Here is a 21,566-nt window from a genome sequence, read left to right on the forward strand (position 1 = left end):
TGCCTGGCAGTTCAAACTCACTTAATTATGCCATTAGCTCCAGTCAACATAGCAAATGGGTCATCCCACTGAAATGGAGAGAGAGATAGAGAGTAGGTGAAGAGAGGGAGTCTGTAGTAAAACAACTACTTGAGACTGCCAGGCTTAAAAAGCTACAGTACTGATGACATAATTGTCCAACACAGTTATCACCATGACATAAACAATAATGACAGCAACTGACTTAGTTATGACACAAACAGTTATGTAGGTAACCTAAGCTTCAATTAGTCAGCTAAACTATTTTCAGAGTCAGCAAAACTCAAAAAGTCCATAGTTATCTAAAAGGAAACAACCCCAAAAAATGAATCCGCACAACACAAATGAACATTGCAAACTCAAGACAAGCATCTGCTATTTACAGCTGATAATGTGTGTCCAAAATATTACATTAATATACATTGAAGAGGAACCGCAAAATCTAAGACGAAAACTAATTTAGGAGATCTATTTTAAACTGAACCCCAAAAAGGGAAAGCAGGGAAGGAAGGAGGAAAGCAAACAATGGCTTGAAATAGTTTAGAAATGTGTTCCTTTGTGTGGCATTAATCCACATGCAAAGCAAGATTGTCTTCTGTGTTGGGCAACTTGTCCTTCCATGAGACAGGATTTGCTGAAGATGGGTTTTTTTGTTTTTTGAGAGGAAGATGCTCTGGCCAACAGGGATAAATACAAGAACAGAATGCTGCCAGACAAACTAGTGGAAAACAGACAGCAGAGATCCAATGTAAAAGGATTTGATCCCGTTTCCTGTCAGATTAAGCTTGATCATATTAATGCACCATACTGTGGTCCACCCCGTCAATATAGTCTATTGGATTAGCTCGTACATAAGTCACATTTAAAGTCATTGGAGCTCCATTAAGAAACTCAGATTCTTCCCCATATATTCTTAGTGTTCCTGACTGAAAAGTGAGCAGCGATATCACTATCATTATGTCACTTCTATCAACAGGGCCTGCTAACATACAGTAGAGGTTGCTTTGGGGAAATCTCATAATATCTGAACTAATCACAATTCCACAAAAATGTGGTTACGGAGCAGAGTGATATTAGAGAGGGCAGGGACAGTGATTCACTACAGCTTGCTGTATTTTAGCTATGGAAAATGTTTTACTGAGGAAGATAGATAGAACACTCAATGCTGATTGGTTTACACATACACACAGTTCAGCAGGTCTCTTGAGCAGCCAGGCTTTTCATGCTCAATTGAAAATGTCTTAGACTATGAATTCCGGTCTTGGTCCTCGAGCAAGTCCAACCCAGCTGGTGGCCTCCAGGCAGAATTGAAATAACCAAATTAATAATTGAATTCAAACACCCAATCAGACCACAGAGAGGACATCACAGAGATTAAATGGGCAAGTCAATTAGATTGAAAAAACTGTCTGACTTTGAGTGACAAGCAAAGCTGTCTTTCTGTGAACAATGAACTCATTTTTGAGTTTGTATGGTTCTTGACATGTACAAAGTAGGCCTAAGGCAAGCTACCAAGGTAGAACAGACACCTGATAGGTCTTAGGTCAGTTAGGATCACCACTTTATTTTAAGAATGTGAAATGTCAGATTAATAGAAGAGAGAATAATTTATTTCAGATTTTTTCATCACATTCGCAGTGGGTCAAAAGTTGACATACACTCAATTAATACTTGGTAGCATTGCCTTTAAATTGTTTCACTTGGGTCAAATGTTTTGGGTAGCCTTCCACAAGCTTCCCACAATAAGTTGGGTGAATTTTGGCCCATTCCTCCTGACAGAGCCGGTGTAACTGAGTCAGGTTTGTAGGCCTCCTTGCTCGCACACGCTTTTTCAGTTCTGCCCACAAATTATCTATGGGATCGAGGTCAGGGCTTTGTGATGGCCACTCCAACACCTTGACTTTGTTGTCCTTAAGCCTTTTTGCCACAACATTGGAAGTATGCTTGGGGTCATTGTCCATTTGGAAGACCCATTTAGACCAAGTTTTAACTTCCTGACTGATGTCTTGAGATGTTGCTTCAATATATCCACATAATTTTCCTGCCTCATGATCAACATGATGCTGCCACCCCCATGCTTCACGTTTGGGATGGTGTTCTTCGGCTTGCAAGGGACCCCCTTTTTCCTCCAAACAACGATGGTCATTATGGCCAAACAGTTATATTTTTGTTTCATCAGACCAGAGGACATTTCTCCAAAAAGTACGATCTTTGTCCCCATGTGCAGTTGCAAACTGTAGTCTGGCTTTTTTCATGGCGGTTTTGGAGCAGTGGCTTCTTCCTTGCTGAGCGGCCTTTCAGGTTTTGTCGATATAGGACTCATTTTACTGTGGATATAGATGCTTTTGTACCTGTTTCCTCCAGCATCTTCACAAGGTCCTTTGCTGTTGTTCTGGGATTGATTTGCACTTTTCGCACCAAAGTACGTTCATCTCTAGGAGACAGAACCCGTCTCCTTCCTGGGAGGTATGACGGCTGCGTGGTCCCATGGTGTTTATACTTGCGTACTATTGTTTGTACAGATGAACGTGGTACATTCAGGCGATTGGAAATTGCTCCCAAGGATGAACCAGACTTGTGGAGGTCTACAATAATTTTTCGGAGTTCTTGCGTGATTTCTTTTGATTTTCCCATGATGTCAAGCAAAGAGGCACTCAGTTTGAAAGTAGGCCTTGAAATGCATCCACAGGTACACCTCCAATTGACTCAAATGATGTCAATTAGCCTATCAGAAGCTTCTAAAGTCATGACATCATTTTCTGGAATGTTCCAAGCTGTTTAAAGGCACAGTCAATTTAGTGTATGTAAACTTCTGACCCACTGGAATTGTGATACAGTGAATTATGAGTGAAATAATCTGTCTGTAAACAATTGTTTGAAAAATTACTTATGTCATGCACAAAGTAGATGTCCTAACTGACTTTCCAAAACTATAGTGTGTTTACAAGAATTTGTGGAGTGGTTGAAAAACAAGTTTTAATGACTCCAACCTAAATGTATGTAAACTTCTGACTTCAACTGTATGATAGACAGGGACACAACACTGAGTTGTATAAAGGATTTTCGCACTTCATACCGTTTCTGTATCATACAGTATACATTATTACCTGAAGTGCCCACAAGGGGCGCTTTTTATTAAATGGTATTGAAAATCATACCATCTGTATTTTTAAATACCCCAGTAGACAATACAAATGGTATATTGCCCAAGGCTAATATGTGGTGCCAAAAACTTGAGTACTTCTCATTCTGTCCTCTAAATCGTCATGGTAAGTTGCAGCTCGTGTTAAGGGCAGGCTAAAAGTGTGGGCTACACAAAGAGAGGGGCATCATTATTATATGTGACCCACCACCTGGATTCGGTCCTATGCTGCAAAATTTGAAGTAGTGTATTTTACATTGGCTAAAAGTAGAGACTCCAAGCTAGAAAATTGTAAATCATACACTGCAGTTGAGGAACAATGAGAAAGTTATTCTGCTTTGAAAGTTGATAAACTTGTAACCCCAAATGTCCCATGAATGTTTTGGTACACCTACTGGAGTGCTCTTTGTTTACACCCATGCAGCATCATTCACACCCTCTTACTTCTACCCCCTCCTTTTTCGAACATTCTGTTAAAAATCGCGCAACTTTTCAGCGTCCTGCTACTCATGCCAGGAATATAGTATATGCATATGATTAGTATGTGTGGATAGAAAACACTCTGAAGTTTCTAAAACTGGTTAAATCACGGCTGTGACTATAACAGATCGTGTGTTTCATTGAAAAACGCAAGAAAAACTGCTCTCTGAAAGCTAAAAATAATTTCCATAAGTCACTTCCATGGGTTGTTAAAAGGGGACAAAATGTAATATCGACCTGCATGCAATTCATACAAATTCCACACGATGTCGCCATTGTCGTCATTTTCAATTGAATTTTTTGTTGGAAAATCCAACTATCTGGCTTCCGTTTCTTCCAGTCTCCACCAGGATGCTGTGAATGTTGACATTGGCAGCCATTGATTTGCAGACGAGGAGCTATTGAATATACATCGCCCTGTAATCATTTTGATAGATTATAAACGTTTACTAATACCTAAAGTTGGATTACAAAAGGATTTCGAAGTGTTTTGTGAAAGTTTATCGTCAACTTTTTTAATTTTAAAAAATGACGCAGCGTTTAAAAACGATGTTTTTTTCTGAATGACACAGCTTCCATAGAAAGCTATTTTGGGTATATATGGACCGATTTAAACGAAAAAAAAGACCCAATAGTGATGTTTATGGGGCATATAGGAGTGCCAAGAAAGAAGCTCGTCAAAGGTAATGATGTTGTTTTATATTTTATTTCTGCGTTTTGTGCTGCGTCGGATAAGCAGAGTCTTTGTTTACGTCGCATTCAGGCATTTTGAGGTGTTGCATGCTATCAGATAATAGCTTCTCATGCTTTCGCCGAAAAGCATTTTAAAAATCTGACTTGTTGGCTAGGTTCACAACGAGTGTAGCTTTAATTCAATACCCTGCTTGTGAATTTTGATCAAGGTTTGAGTTTTAACGAGTACATTTAGCATTTAGCGTAGCGCATTTGCATTTCCAGGTGCCTACTTGAGACATATGCGTCTCAAGTAGAATCAAGAAGTTAAGCCTCAGTCCCACCCATCTCGTTAAGGATTCACAGTGTAGTAAAAACACTAAGATTTCAAACAAAAAGTGATGAAAGTATTAGCAAAAAGTAGTAGTAAACATTCATTGTATCTAGTACTTGGCCTATATCCTCATCTGACTTTGGTGCAGGTAATCTTGTTGCTAACATTACCATCTCTGGTCAACACACACCATATCAAATAAAATCTAAGTTTATTTAACACATGCACAGGACACAGAAGGTGTAAACGGTACAGTGAAATGTTTACTTGCATAGTGGAGTCTTTTGTTTAGACATGTAGCTAGCTAGCTAACTAAACAATAACCATAATCCCAACTCTGATGCCGCATTCAAAACAACTGGGAACAAAAAAATAATAAACTCAGAATTTCATTTCGGGACTTCGGGCCTCTTTCTAGAGCTCCTACAGAGGTCATACATGTAATGTTATCTAGCGAGCCAGCCTGCTAAAGTTAGCTACAGTAGATACCTAACAGTATGCTTTAACTTGCAATGAAAATGACTTTCTGAACAAATTAGAAGCATTTATATCTGAAAATGTAGCTAAACTCTTACCCATATACATGGATGAACGCTTCTCCCTCATGGATGCCATGGTTGCCCTTAGTTTGATGTGATCTGGAGACAGGAGTTTTATACAACAGCCTTCTTTCTGTGTTTTCTTTTTGGACTCTCTCTGCATTTGGCAATAATCTCTCTGCTTCCACCGGTCAAAGAGAGTGAGCACTGCACGATCATCCTCCAGAATGTAGTCCATCACAACGTTTTCACACTGTGCTTTGTCGATAGCGCTATTACCTTCAGGGCAGCAATGTTGAGAACAGTAGCTACATTGATTCAGTTCTTCATGATATATTTTTTTAAGCTGTGGAAAACAGGATTATCCACACATATTTAGCAGCTCATGTTATAGACAGAAGCATGCTACTTAGCAGACCAATCCGAACTCATCCATTATCTCAACCAATCACGGCAAGCAGGAAGGTTCCTGTATTTTTCGAGGCTAAGCCAACTAGGCTCGTTATTTAGCAATTTTATTCGTATTTACAGATGGCATACAAGTTCGTTATTAAGGCACATGAAAGTTCACATGTTCCACATGTTCCATTTGTGCCCAAAAATGTATTTTGATACACATTTTTACAGAAACTTCAAATGCCTCTCCTGTGAAGTAGTGACGTGCGACATACACTATTTTCTTCAGAATTTTCCTTTGTCTACACCCATTCTTTGAGAGTGTCACGTGTGCTTCCTCTCCGGCCTCTAGGTCACCTACGCTGCTCGTTATGGCGCACACCTGTCACCATCGTTACACGCACCTGCGTGTCATCACTCACCTGGACTCCATCACTTCCTTGATTACCTGCCCTATATATGTCACTCCCTTTGGTTCCTTCCCCAGGCGTCATTGTTTCTGTTTCCTGTCTGTGCGTTGTTCGTGTTTCTTGTTTAGTATTATGTTTCATTTATTTATTAAAACACTCACTCCCCAAACTTGCTTCCCGACTCTCAGCGCACATCATTACAGAGAGGGAGCTTTTGAGCATCCTCTGTTCTCTAGCCGAACCTGTCTCCCAGAGAGGCCTGAGATGTCCCACTCTCTCTCAGGCTATGTTTGTGCAGTATTTTAAGGGAGGAATTCATTCAAGTGAAAAACAAATGCTCTGGCATTATTTATAACATGCATTGTCAGGACTGTCTGGTAAAGAGATCCCTCTGCATGGGCTGGAAAAGGAATGTGGTTGGAATAGGAACCCCGATTCTAAGTTTTTACATTAATGGAGATTAAGATACCTGACATTTTCTTCTCCCACCATACATTCTATAGGTTCCTCATGCTAGCTTTAACAGCAGTTGTCCATACTAAACAGTTAATTGATAGAGTACTCTAGCAGGAAAATATTGGATAGTTCATTGGGATGCTAACACATCAGGCGTAGAAATGGACCATGCTTCTGGCCTTCCTGGTTTATCGCGTTCAGCAAGTTAGGCCATCAAGTATTCTTGGGAGAGACAGAGTGATGCCATATTTTTTCATGCGTCCGTACAGCACAATGCAAATCTACAGGTACAGTAACTGCCAAAATAAAGGAAACACTAACATAGTGTCTTAATAGGGTGATGGGCATGGAGTCTACAAGTGTCTGGAACTCAATAGGAGGGAGTTTTCAGCCCTGCATAGATCATTTGGTGTTTTGTTGATGATGGTGGAAAACGCCGTCACAGGCGTCGCTTCAGGATCTCCCATAAGTGTTCAATTGAGTTGAGATCTTTCAAAGTCACTGATAGCTCTTCTTCTAGCCATGGTAGCGAAAAATAATAGTCAACTGGGCATTTTTATACATGACCCTAAGCATTGACTCAGGAACCACACCCGTATGGAAGCACCAGCGATTCATTCTGCAGACAACTCTGCATACATTGTAATTCCTCACAAAGCTAAGCCTGACCATTGGAAACACCAATAAAACACTTTACATGCTGTATGGGTGTAGTGGTGAGGTTGGACCCAGGCGCAGAGAAGTGACCAGACGAGGAATTGGTGGTTCAAGATAAACACAATACTTTACTGAGGAACGGTAAACAAACGATCACAGTAACACTGGGAAAACAACAAACTCTAAGTCTCAAAAACTCACTCAGGAGACAAACGCACATGGCAAACAATTCAAGCTTCTGCAAAGGAAACCAGAAAACCCCCTCTTTTAACAGGTAAATCATAATGAGTAGTAGGACACATCTGAGTGTCATAAATGTCTCTAGGACTGTCTCTGCCGCCCTTTGGTGACAGGTGAAACCATGACAATACCCCCCCCCCCCCTTCTAGGAGTGGCTCCAGCCGTGGAGCCAGGGCGACCACCAGGTAGTTGGTTGAAGTCCCGAACAGGTGCTGGATGTCCCGGGCAGGCCCCCATGCCCGCTCCTCGGGACCATAGCCCTCCCAGTCCACAAGGGTACTGCAGGGTGCCTTGGACCCGACGAGTCTCCAACAGACTCCGGACAGTGTAGGGTGGATGGCCATCCATAAGTCAAGGGGGCGGAGGAGCAGGTGTGGGCAGAGAGAAGGGACTGGTCCTTACCATCTTGAGACGGGAAACATGGAAGGATGGCCAGACCCTCATAGACCTGGGAAGCTGAAGACGATAGGAGACCGGGTAGATGCGACTCAGGAGCTTGAATGGTCCCATGTAGCGTGGAGCGAGCTTCTGTGAGTCCACCTTAAAGGGAAGATCATGGGTGGAGAGACACACCCGATGACCCGGTCAGAGGAGCCAAAGAGGCCTTCGGTGTCAGTTTGCCTGGTATTGGTGTCGGGCAGAGGAGTGGAGCAAGGAGGATCGCGCTCTGATCCAGATGGGCAACATCGTCAAATGAATGCCTCGGCTGATGGCTCCCCTGCATCGGCCTCTTGTTCAGGAAACGGGGGGCGAACCCGAACTGACACTCAAACAGTGACAATCCAGTGGATGATTTCAGCAGAGTGTTATGAGCATATTCCGCCCAGATGAGGAATTGCTCCAATTGCTGGCCTGAGAGGAAATGAAACAGCGGAGGAACTTCTCCAGCTCTTGGTTGGCCCGCTCAGTTTACCCATTAGACTGTGGGTGGAACCCCGAGGAGAGACTCACCGACGCCCCCAACAGGGAGCAGAAGGCCTTCCAACACCGTGTGACGAACTGGGACCCACAATGTCCTGAGGAAGTCGGTGTAGTCGAAATACATGGGTAATCCTGAGATCAGCGGTCTCCTTCGCTGAGGGCAACTTGGGTAAGGCGATGAAATGGATTGCCTTGGAGAACCGATCGACGACCACCAGGATAGTGGTAAGCCCTTGGGATGGAGGTAACCCTGTGATAAAGTCTACGGACAGGTGGGACCAGGGCCGGCTGGGGATGGGCTGAGGTTGGAGCAACCCAGCTGTCAAGAGGACTTGCTTTGGGCACAGGTGGAACAGGCCGCAACAAAGGATCTCACATCCTCAATCATGTTGGGCCACCAGAATGTCTGCCTCAGGAACTCCAGTGTCCGATTAACCCCTGGATGCCCAGTTAATTTAGAGGAGTGTCCCCATTGTAGCACTCCAGAACAGGCTGATTGCAGAACATAAAGTCTGTTAGTGGGACCCCTGCCGGGGTCAGGTTCTCAGGTCTGGGCCTGTTGTACCATGGTCTCAATACTCCATATCACAGGGGCCACAATGCGGGAGCTGGGGATGATGGGCTCGGAATCCCTCTCCTCATTAAAGACATCATGTTGGCGGGACAGGGCATCTGCTTTCTGATTCTTGGATCCAGGGAGATAGGCTAGTGTGAAAACAAACTGTTAAAAACAGCCTACCTAGCCTGGTGAGCGTTCAACTTCTTGGCTTCTTGAATGGAGACCAAGTTCTTATGGTCCATCCAGATCACGAAAGGATGAGGTAACCTCCGCAGTAGAGATTCAGCACCCTTCGCACATTCACCTGTCATGCTCCTGTGGGTTCAGATGTGTGTGTCCCAGCTGCATGGGCTCCACAATGCTGTGTTCGGGGGGGCTTGGGGTGCTCAGGAAACTGGGATACTGGGGTAGTGTCAAAAGGACGCTGTCTCACGTTCTCGGAGGCGGTTGTAGATCCTGATTGCCAGCGTTATCAGGGACTCGAGGTCCTTTGCCAGTTCCCGAGAGGCCAGTTCATCTTTGATAGAGTTAGACAAACCCTGGTGGAAAGCGGTAACCAGGGCCTCCGTATTCCACCCACTCTCGGCGGCGAGGGTGCGGAACTCAATGGCCAAGTCAGCCACTGGTCTACCCCTTGGCGGATGTTGAACAGTCAGCTGGCAGCTTCTTGCCCGCTGACTGGGTGGTCGAAGACTAGTTGCAGCTCGGCAGGGAAGGCTAATACGGAGCTTCAGGATGGTGGCTCTTGTTCCCACACCGCCGTTGCCCACGCCAGAGCCTTGCCCGAGAGTAGAGAGATGTAGGCGATCATGGTAAGGAACGAGGAGGACTGTAGCTCAAACACCAGAGAACACTAATTGAGGAACCCCTTGCATCCTCCCGGGTGGTCATCATACCTTTCGGGGGCTGGGATCTTGGGTTCTTTGTGCAGGTTCCCTGGAGGGGCTACGGCAACGCCTCCTCGTGGAACCATGACAGTATGTCTCCCTCTTCACATCTTTTCATCAGGCTTTTCTTACACTAACTTCTCTCACTGAATTCACTTATGCACTTGCCAATAATCAGCGAAGCTCACAGCTTCACGGCATAACCCATTAGGACTATCTATAAATGACTGAGCTATGGTGCAAACTCCAAATGTTCAATTTTTCCATTGCATCAAAATGTAACACCATTGTATTTCAGGCAGGAATACAATACCCTTGTCTGTACATTATGCCCTGAATCTATCCTACCACACCCAGAAATCTGCTCCTTTTATTCTCTGTTCCCTCCGTTCTTATAGCCTTTAGCCGTACCCTCATCCTACTTCTCTTCTGTTCCTCTAGTGATGTAGAGGTTAACCCAGGCCCTGTGTGTCCCCAGGCCCTCTCATTAATTGACTTCTGTAACTGTAAAAGCCTTGAGTTCATGCATGTTAACATCAGAAGCCTCCTCCCTAAGTTTGCTTTACTCACTGCTTTAGCACACTCCGCCAACAATGATGTCTTAACTGTGTCTGAATCCTGGCTTAGGAAGGCCACCAAAAATTCTGAAATTTCCATCCCCAATTGCAACATTTTCCGACAAGATAGAACTGCTAAAGGGGGCGGAGTTGCAATCTACTATAGAGATAGCCTGCAGAGTTCTGTCATACTATCCAGGTCTATGCCCAAACAGAGCTTATATTTTTTTAAATCCATCTCCCCAGAAATAAGTCCCTCAATGTTGCCGCTTGTTATAGACCCCCCTCAGCTCCCAGCTGTGCCCTGGACACCATATGTGAATAGATTGCCCCCCATCTATCGTCAGAGTTCGTACTATTAGGTGATCTAAACTGGGACATGCTTAACACCCCGGCCATCCTACAATCTAAGATAGATGCCCTGAATCTCAAATCCGTAAACATGGGCACCCTCATAGATATCATCCTGAACAATTTGCCCTCTAAATATACCTCTGCTGTTTTCAACCACGATCTCAGCGATCACTGCCTCATTGCCTGCGTCCGTTATGGGTACGACCACCCCTCATCACTGTCAAACGCTCCCTAAAACACTTCTGCGAGCAGGCCTTTCTAATCGACCTGGCCCGGGTATCCTGGAAGGATATTGACCTCATCCCGTCAGTAGAGGATGCCTGGTTGTTCTTTTAAAAGTGAATTCCTCACCATCTTAAATAAGCATGCCCCTTTAATTAAAAAAAAAAACCAAGAACAGATATAGCCCTTGGTTCACTCCAGACCTGACTGCCCATGACCAGCACAAAAACATCCTGTGGTGTTCTGCATTAGCATCGAATAGTCCCCGCAATTTGCAACGTTCAGGGAAGTCAGGAACCAATATACAGTCAGTTAGGAAAGCAAAGGCTAGCTTTTTCAAACAGAAATTTTCATCCCGCAGAACTAATTACAACACTGTAAAGTCCATGGAGAATAAGCACACCTCCTCCCAGCTGCCCACTGCACTGAGGCTAGGAAACACTGTCACCACCGATAAATCCACGATAATAGAGCATTTCAATAAGCTATTCTCTACGGCTGGCCATGCTTTTCACCTGGCTAACCCAACCCCGGCCAACAGCTCTGCACCCCCCACAGCAACTGGCCCAAACAACTCCCCCCCCCCCCCCCCCCCCCCCGCTTCTCCATCACCCAAATCCAGACAGCTGATGTTCTAAAAGAGCTGCAAAATCTGGATCCCAAGCATAGCATCACTACTCTGGACAGTTCTGACCTAGAATATGTGCACAACTATAAATACCTAAGTGTCTGGCTAGACTGTAAACTCTCATTCCAGACTCACATTAAACATCTCCAATACAAAATTAAATCTAGAATCAGGCTTCCTATTTTGCGAACAAAGCCTCCTTCACTCATGCTGTCAAACATATTATCGTATAACTGACTATCCTACCGATCCATGACTTCAGTGATATAATTTACAAAATAGCCTCCAACAATCTACTCTGCAAATTGGATGCAGTCTATCACAGTGCCACCAAAGCCCCATATACTTTATCACCAAAGCCCAATATACTACCCACCACTGCGACTGTATGCTCTCGTTGGCTGGTCCTCACTACATATTCGTCGCCGAACCCATAGGCTCCAGGTCATCTATAAGTCTTTGCTAGGTAAAGCTCCGCATTATCTCAGCTTACTGGTCACCATAGCAACACCCACCCGTAGCACTGTCTCCAGCAGATATATTTCACTGGTCATCCCCAAAGCCAACAAGGACTTTGGCCGCCTTTCGTTCCAGTTATCTGCTGCCAATGATTGGAACGAATTGTAAAAATTGCCAAAACTGGTTTGTTAACAAGAAATTTGTGGAGTGGTTGAAAAACGAGTTTAATGAGTTTAACATGGCTCACTCGAGACATCTGATCTGAGTTGGTACAGCCACCTCGTTTCTTCACGCATCTCTCCAACAGAAACAAGCATCTCTCTCTGGTAAGAAGAAGAGCGGGGGTGTATGCCTTATGATTAACGAGACGTGGTGTGATCCTAACAACATACAGGAACTCAAGTAATTTTGTTCCCCTGACTTAGAATTCCTCACAATCAAATGCCGACTGCATTATCTAACAAGAGATTTCTCTTTGATCATAATCACAGTCGTGTATATTCCCCCCCAAGCAGACACATCGACGGCCCTGAAAGTACTTAATTAGACTCTATGTAAACTGGAAACCACATATCCTGAGGCTGCATTTATTGTAGCTGGGGATTTTAACAAGGCTAATCTGAGACAAGGCTCCCCAAATTCTATCAGCATATCGATTGTGCTACCAGGGCTGGCAAAACCCTAGATCACTGTTATTCTAACTTCCGGGACGCATATAGGCCCTCCCCCGCCCTCCGTTCGGAAAAGCTGACCACAAATCCATTTTGTTGCTCCCAGCCTACAGACAGAAACAAAAACAGGAAGCACCCGCGCTCAGGTCTGTTCAGCGCTGGTACGACCAGTCAGATTCCACACTTCAAGATTGCTTCGATCACGTGGACTGGGATATGTTCCGCATTGCAGCGAACAACAACATTGACGAATACGCTGATTCGGTGAGAGAGTTTATTAGCAAGTGCATCGGTGATGTTGTACCCACAGCATCTATTAAAACATTCCCCAACCAGAAACCGTGGATTGATGGCAGCATTCGCACAAAACTGAAAGCACGAACCACTGCTTTTAATCAGGGCAAGGTGACCGGAAACATGACCGAATACAAACAGTGTAGCTATTCCCTCTGCAAGTCAATCAAACAAGCTAAGCGTCAGTATAGAGACAAAGTGGAGTCGCAATTCAAAGGCTCATACACGCAAGGTATGTGGCAGGGTCTACAGTCAATCACAGACTACTTGCTCCCAGACAGAATAAAAACAACTTTTTTGCTCGCTTTGAGGAAAATACAGTTCCACTGACACGGCCCGCTACCAAAACCTGCGGGATCTCCTTCACTGTAGCCAACATGAGTAAAACATTTAAACGTGTTAACCCTCGGAAGGCTGCAGGCCCAGACGGAATCCCTGGCTGCGTCCTCAGAGCATGCGCAGACCAGCTGGCTGGTGTGTTTACAGACATTCAATCAATCCTTATCCCAGTCTGCAGTTCCCACTTGCTTCAAGAGGGCCACCATTGTTCCTGTTCCCAAGAAAGCGAAGGTAACTGAGCTAAATGACTACCACCCTGTAGCACTCACTTCCGTCATCATGAAGTGCTTTGAGAGACTAGTCAAGGACCATATCACCTCCACCCTACCTGACACCCTAGACCCACTCCAATTTGCTTACCGCCCCAATAGGTCCACAGACGACGCAATCGCCATCACACTGCACAGTGCCCTATCCCATCTAGACAAGAGGAATACCTATATAAGAATGCTGTTCATCGATTACAGCTCAGCATTTAACACCATAGTACCCTCCAAACTGTGTGTGAGTGTGGTGTCAGGAAAATAACCTCACACTCAATGTCAACAAAACAATGGAGATGATCGTGGACTTCAGGAAACAGCAGAGGGAGCAGCCTCCTATCTACATTGACGGGACAGTAGTGGAGAGGGTGGAAAGTTTTAAGTTCCTCAGTGTACACACCATGGGCAAACTGAAATGGTCCACCCACACAGACAGCGTGGTGAAGAAGGCGCAGCAGCGCCTCTTCATTATCAGGAGGCTGAAGAAATTTGGCTTGTCACCAAAAACACTCACAAACTTTTACAGATGCACAATCGAGAGCATCCTGTCGGGCTGTATCACCGCCTGGTACGGCAACTGCTCCGCCCATAACCGTAGGGCTCTCCAGAGGGTAGTGAGGTCTGCACAGCGCATCACCGGGTGCAAACTACCTGCCCTCCAGGTCACCTACACCACCCGATGTCACAAGAAGGCCAAAAAGATCATCAAGAACAACAACCACCCGAGCCACTGCCTGTTCACCCCGCTATCATCCAGAAGGCGAGGTCAGTACAGGTGCATCAAAGCGGGGACCGAGAGACTGAAAAACAGCTTCTATCTCAAGGCCATCAGACTGTTAAACAGCCATCACTAACATTGAGTGGCTGCTGCCAACATACTGCCTCAACTCTAGCCACTTTAATAATGGAACATTTTATGTAATCAATCTATCACTAGCCACTTTATATAATGCTTACATACCCTACATTACTCATCTCATATGTATATACTGTACGCTACACCATCTACTGCATCTTGATGTAATGTATCACTAGCCACTTTAAACAATGCCACTTTATATATTGTTTACATACAGTGCATTGCGAAAGTATTCGGCCCCCTTGAACTTTGCGACCTTTTGCCACATTTCAGGCTTCAAACATAAAGATATAAAACTGTATTTTTTTGTGAAGAATCAACAACAAGTGGGACACAATCATGAAGTGGAACGACATTTATTGGATATTTCAAACTTTTTTAACAAATCAAAAACTGAAAAATTGGGCGTGCAAAATTATTCAGCCCCCTTAAGTTAATACTTTGTAGCGCCACCTTTTGCTGCGATTACAGCTGTAAGTCGCTTGGGGTATGTCTCTATCAGTTTTGCACACCGAGAGACTGAAATTTTTTCCCATTCCTCCTTGCAAAACAGCTCGAGCTCAGTGAGGTTGGATGGAGAGCATTTGTGAACAGCAGTTTTCAGTTCTTTCCACAGATTCTCGATTGGATTCAGGTCTGGACTTTGACTTGGCCATTCTAACACCTGGATATGTTTATTTTTGAACCATTCCATTGTATATTTTGCTTTATGTTTTGGATCATTGTCTTGTTGGAAGACAAATCTCCGTCCCAGTCTCAGGTCTTTTGCAGACTCCATCAGGTTTTCTTCCAGAATAGTCCTGTATTTGGCTCCATCCATCTTCCCATCAATTTTAACCATCTTCCCTGTCCCTGCTGAAGAAAAGCAGGCCCAAACCATGATGCTGCCACCACCATGTTTGACGGTGATGAGCTGTGTTGCTTTTACGCCAAACATAATGTTTTGCATTGTTGCCAAAATGTTCAATTTTGGTTTCATCTGACCAGAGCACCTTCTTCCACATGTTTGATGTGTCTCCCAGGTGGCTTGTGGCAAACTTTAAACGACACTTTTTATGGATATCTTTAAGAAATGGCTTTCTTCTTGCCACTCTTCCATAAAGGCCAGATTTGTGCAATATACGACTGATTGTTGTCCTATGGACAGAGTCTCCCACCTCAGCTGTAGATCTCTGCAGTTCATCCAGAGTGATCATGGGCCTCTTGGCTGCATCTCTGATCAGTCTTCTCCTTGTATGAGCTGAAAGTTTAGAGGGACGGCCAGGTCTTGGTAGATTTGCAGTGGTCTGATACTCCTTCCATTTCAATATTATCGCTTGCACAGTGCTCCTTGGGATGTTTAAAGCTTGGGAAATCTTTTTGTATCCAAATCCGGCTTTAAACTTCTTCACAACAGTATCTCGGACCTGCCTGGAGTGTTCCTTGTTCTTCATGATGCTCTCTGCGCTTTTGACGGACCTCTGAGACTATCACAGTGCAGGTGCATTTATACGGAGACTTGATTACACACAGGTGGATTGTATTTATCATCATTAGTCATTTAGGTCAACATTGGATCATTCAGAGATCCTCACTGAACTTCTGGAGAGAGTTTGCTGCACTGAAAGTAAAGGGGCTGAATAATTTTGCACGCCCAATTTTTCAGTTTTTGATTTGTTAAAAAAGTTTGAAATATCCAATAAATGTCGTTCCACTTCATGATTGTGTCCCACTTGTTGTTGATTCTTCACAAAAAAATACAGTTTTATATCTTTATGTTTGAAGCCTGAAATGTGGCAAAAGGTCGCAAAGTTCAAGGGGGCCGAATACTTATAAATTATTATAAACTTATTAATAATCACAATGACATACAGGCTCCAGTTTATTACTGCTTTTATAAAAACATTTTTTTACATCAACAGTCAATAAATTGTTCAGGCAACAACCCTCATGTAAGCATTTATTTTTTGCAGCTCGTCATTTTCACACCTAGTCAATAATTATTGGCTTTATTAAAAAAAGCTGATGATTGCTTTAACTACAGGTTTGACTTGCTGAGGGTATTATGAAACCTAAAGGCTTCGTCTGCAAGGAAGGCAGATGATCCATTTTCAAACCTTCTACACTGAGAAAAAACACTGAAATATTGCTGAAGCTCTGCATTGTCTCTATCGATCACTTCTATGAAACTTTCTACAGAAATATGCCTACAGAATTGTAATTTTCATGAATGTTTGCAGTCTAAACCTATACAGTCGTGGCCAAATGTTTTGAGAATGACACAAATATTAATTTCCACAAAGTTTGCTGCTTCAGTGTCTTTAGATATTTTTGTCAGCTGTTACTATGGAATACTGAAGTAGGATTACAAGCATTTCATAAGTGTCAAATATTTGCAGTGTTGACCCTTCTTTTTCAAGACCTCTGCACTCCACCCTGGCATGCTGTCATTACATGTACTGTAATTGGGATTTTTCCTGGGATGCATTTACGATGCAGAGGAGAGGTATGAACCATTACCTTCAAGCTCTTCTGAAAAGCCCATCAGCGTCAGAATAACAAAGTAGCTAGTAGCTGTGCAACCTTTTGAGTCTGACTTTCTTCAGAATAATTATGAACATAAAATATTCTCAGTTGACATTACTTTAATTGGCATAAATACATTTGTTAAGATGCTCCCTCTTTCCCCTTACCCAGTCAGGAAGCTCAAGCCTGGGGTATCAGGGCCTGAAATCAGCAAGGATAGATTACAAGCTGAAAGTCTTAATGCTGCATTACTTATTATTTATTGAAAGACTGATTATTGGCTTACTGGTACATGCTCCTTTGTCATCAATGTCATATTAATCATCAAACTCTCACAGACCCATTTACCATCACAAAACGCCTTATTGCATCACAGAGCTCTGCCTATAATAACATGAATGGACCATGAACCAAAATTTGTTCTAAATTAAAAGGAAGTTTCAGATTAAGATGAGTAAATCCCATCGGTTTAATTCGAACTCCATTGAGCAGCAATGTTCAGTTTATGTGGAAACCATTCACATCACAGTCAATGGTCTGTGACTTCACGCTACAATACCCAAGCAAATAAAGTAAAAACACAAGTTTAACCATGCAGGTGTGTGTGATATCTAGTTGATGATGTACATTTGCCACACCCTAATTCCCCCCTTCCATGTGGCTCAATTATCAATCAACCAAGTCATTCCTCCTTTCCTCTGCAACACGAATAATAATGAGAAGAACATGCCTTCCACCAATAAACCACCAACATACCCTGCACCCTCCCAGACACTTTCATGGTAGATACCACCCGTCCGTGTCCACGACTGATTGAACCATAAAGTCTCCAGCGAGCTAATGGAAGGGGCCCACCCACAGCATGCTCACACACAGGAATGGATTCAACCCTTCTGCAATTAAAGCTAATCTGAGGCCAAAGGCGTAGCCTAATGGATTTCAATAAAGGAGGCTGGCTGCACCAGACAATTGGGACGTTGATTTATGTGTGCTGAGCTGTGGAGGGAGAGTGGTTGACGTACAGGAAGCACTGTGAGGAGCTGTGCACATCTCAGTGGTTGTTTCTCCTAGAGGGACATCATGCACTGCTGAGTGTAATGACTACAGGCTCAATCTTTCAAAGGTGATGGGTTTGGGGATGGATTGACCTTTACACTGACGAGATTCCTGTTTCCACTCAACATACCATATCATATGAGCATTTGTCTGATCTTTAAACCTGACCAAACACAGCAGAGCCATAACAGAGGAGTTACGATTATTTTATTGGATAGCAAAGGATTCGTGCCTTGTTCTCATTTGCAAAAACATTCTATATTTACAGTGTAGATTGTTCAGGGTCTTTCCTCCAGTAAGTAAGAATGAAAAATACACAGTACACCACTTACATGATTTATAAACAATTGCCAGTGGATTCCAGATTATTACTCACTTCCTACAGACAATGGTGTAACTATGCACACTATAGGAAACAGAAACAATAGCTATACCTGTCATGCTTGTCATATTACATAATACCACAGACACTATGTCTATACAGACATATATAACAACCTCTTGATAACCGGCTATCCATTCCTCCTGCATCCTCACTGTCTTTTATCCCATAATCTTTGCTCTTGCTTCCACACACACCAACAGGCACGACAACGCCTCTTCCCCCTCAGGAGGCTGGAAAGACTGCTAGGCACTACAGAGGGTAGTGCATACTGCCCATCACTGGGACCGAGCTCCCTGCCATCCAGGACCTCTGTACCAGACAGTGTCAGAGAAAGGCCCTAAAAATTGTCAAAGACTCCAGCTAGCCAAGTCACAGACTGTTCTCTCTACTACCGCATGGCAAGCAGTACTGATGTACCAAATCTGGAACCAACAGGACCCTGAACAGCTTCTAACCCCAAGCCATAAGACTACTAAATAGTCAACCAAATAGCTACCCGGACAATCTGCATTGACCCTCTTTGCACTAACTCGTTTGATTCATCTTTATTATCTATCCTGTTGCCTAGGCACTTTACCCCTACCTATATGTATATATCTACCTCAATTACCTCATACCCCTGCACATCAACTTGGTACTGTTACTCTGTGTATATAGACAAGTTATTGTTACTCATTGTGTATTTGTTCTTCATGTTACTATTTTTTCTATATTTTTCTCTCTGCATTGTTGGGAAGGGCTAGTAAGTAAGCATCTCACTGTTAGTCTACACCTGTTGTTTACTAAGCATGTGACAAATGATTTGATTTGATGGTTTTCACCATCTGCTCTCAAGTATTCTCCATGTCTCTAATGAGTCTAATCCAACACCCTGTTTGCAATATCTTGCATATTCTCTCTCTCTCTCTCTCTCTCTCTCTCTCTCTCTCTCTCTCTCTCTCTCTCTCTCTCTCTCTTCCGCTCTCTCTCTCTCTCTCTCTCTCTCTCTCTTTCTCTATCTCTCGCTCGCTCTTTCTCTCTCTCTCTCTCTCTCTCTCTCTCTCGCTCTCTCTCTCTTTCTCTCTCTCTCTCTCTCTCATTCACACACACTTCACACCCTAGTTTCTTGCTGTCTAGATTTCTAGCACACACTTAGACACTTCCAACCTATGCTCTCTCCCTATTTCTCTATTCTTTCTCTGCTTCCTTTGAGCTATGGATCGTTTGATGTATTTTCATCACACTGGGCATTTGGTTGGGATTATTATTCATTATTCAGGACTGTTCTCCTCTACCCCCCAGCTGGTGTGATAGACAGGGATCCAGCCTGGCAGCCTCCCTCCCTGGGTCTGGTGGTGAATCACACTTTATGTATTGTGACCTGGGCTCTCCAGGAATTAACATTTAAGAGGTGTGCAGTGGCAGCCCACATGCACAGACAGAAAAAGAACAAAGACAAAAGTAGGCATGCACTCACTCATACAAACAAGAAACCATATTATTTAATTGCTATTAGGTAAGGCAAACACCCCGCCCAATCCCCAACTCCCCAGTCCCCAAATCCCCACTGCGTGACTAGATGCGATATACAAAATGAGCAGTGAACACTGATAAATCATTTTCATGAGCTCTGGTGGTCTTCGCCAACATTTAGGACGACATGGGTGATTGGTCACCGTGCACAATAGTCTCAAAGGCGCTGGTAAAAAAAAAAGAGAGCGATAGAGAGAAAGCTTAGTGCAAACAGAACCCCCCCACTTTTTTATCTGACAAATGGAGCCCTTGGGATGTCACGTGTTTACACATTGATTATTTTGGGGTAACTATAAAACAACATTACATGTTTACTATGCATGTTTTATGTGTTCCAACTATCATGCAACATTAGGCTACAATATCATTTTAAAAGATAAACGTCGAAAAAGACTTTGCTTATTATATATCTATTAGCCTACATTGGCATGTTACAGGCTGTATCTTCTCATTTAAACAAGTTAAGTACACATTAAGTAGGCCTAGGCTATACATAAATACGTTGTGTTCAGACTTACAATAGCAAGCACTGATATTTAAATAATATGTTTCTGCAAATCAACATAAAATCGTCTGCAAATTGAATCGGAGTTTGCTAAACCGGTAAAAGACTAACAAACAAGCAAACACACGACACATTCGGATCTGATGTAAACGTATCCCATACGTACCACGGATAAAAACGGACTTCATTTTGGAGATAGATTCCAAAAGAAGGCACCTCTTGTGTGCGTGGTAAAATACTTGTTCTCTGCTTGAAAAGCAAAAGACCCTGTTCAGAGGGATAGCAGTGGAAAATCCAGGGCACCGTCCATGAAAACTTTAGCCCAAGGTTTTAACATAGAAGCGAGATGGAGAACGCAGTCTCCTCTTAGCGCCACGCTTAGTCATTTGAGAGGTGCGCAGGGAACAAAACCTCCGATTTACATCCGAATACAGGCAACCCAAAGGAACGTCTCCAAACGGACCACATAAACGCTGCAATCCAATGGGCTACAGAATTAAAACCAGCAGCTGTCCACGGTTAAGAACAGTCATATATCCAATCATCCTTCGTGTGGTTTCCAACGCAGAGTTATCCTAGATGAGTAGTTCATTGTCGGTTGGCTTGTGAAGGTGGGGATCCAAAGACCTGTGGATCTCTAGCAGCTTAGGACAAGACAGGGCAGTGGGGAGATGCAGGCGCGCGGGCGTCTTTTTGAGCCAGAACGCGAGGAGGCAACTGAGATCATGGACTCATTTACACAGGCAGCCCAATTCTGATATTTGTTTTCCACTAATTGGTCTTTTGACCAATCACATCATATCGTTTGACATCTGATCTAGTTCAGAGCTGATCTGATTGGTTAAAATACCTATTAGTGAAATAAATATCAGAATTGGGCTGTTTGTGTAAACGCAGCAAATATGTTGGTGTTGCTGAACTTCTCTGTACCCTTTCATCACAACCCATATCCTTGAACAACAACCACATTCACGCAGAACCGATGATCGCAACAAACGACATCCACTTGGCAAAAACTGGTTGTATCAACGTTGTTTCCACGTCATTAAAAACACACAAAGAAACAATATGACGATGAATCAATGTGGAAAACTGATTGGATTAGTGAAAAGACTACAATTTTTTTTACCCAACTTTTAACCTAAATCCAATGGCATGGTGACATTTGTTGTTGATTTAACGATAAATTCATGTTGACAACTCAATCAAATGTAAATCACAACTAGACGTTGAAATTATGTCTGTG

General features: G+C 43.4%; 1 protein-coding gene across 1 annotated transcript in view; it reads right to left on the reverse strand.

Moving 5' to 3' along the window:
* The window catches only part of LOC139421923 (reticulon-4 receptor-like), a 37,592-nt gene extending 16,970 nt beyond the window's left edge, over positions 1–20,622 (reverse strand). Inside the window, exon 1 of the mRNA XM_071173059.1 lies at positions 20,487–20,622. Coding sequence (XP_071029160.1) covers positions 20,487–20,508 — 22 coding nt within the window. The 5' untranslated portion in view covers positions 20,509–20,622. The remainder of the gene's footprint in view (positions 1–20,486) is intronic.
* Positions 20,623–21,566: the final 944 nt, after the last annotated feature.

This window comes from Oncorhynchus clarkii, chromosome 12 (genome assembly GCF_045791955.1).
Source record: "Oncorhynchus clarkii lewisi isolate Uvic-CL-2024 chromosome 12, UVic_Ocla_1.0, whole genome shotgun sequence".
Lineage (NCBI taxonomy): Eukaryota > Metazoa > Chordata > Actinopteri > Salmoniformes > Salmonidae > Oncorhynchus > Oncorhynchus clarkii.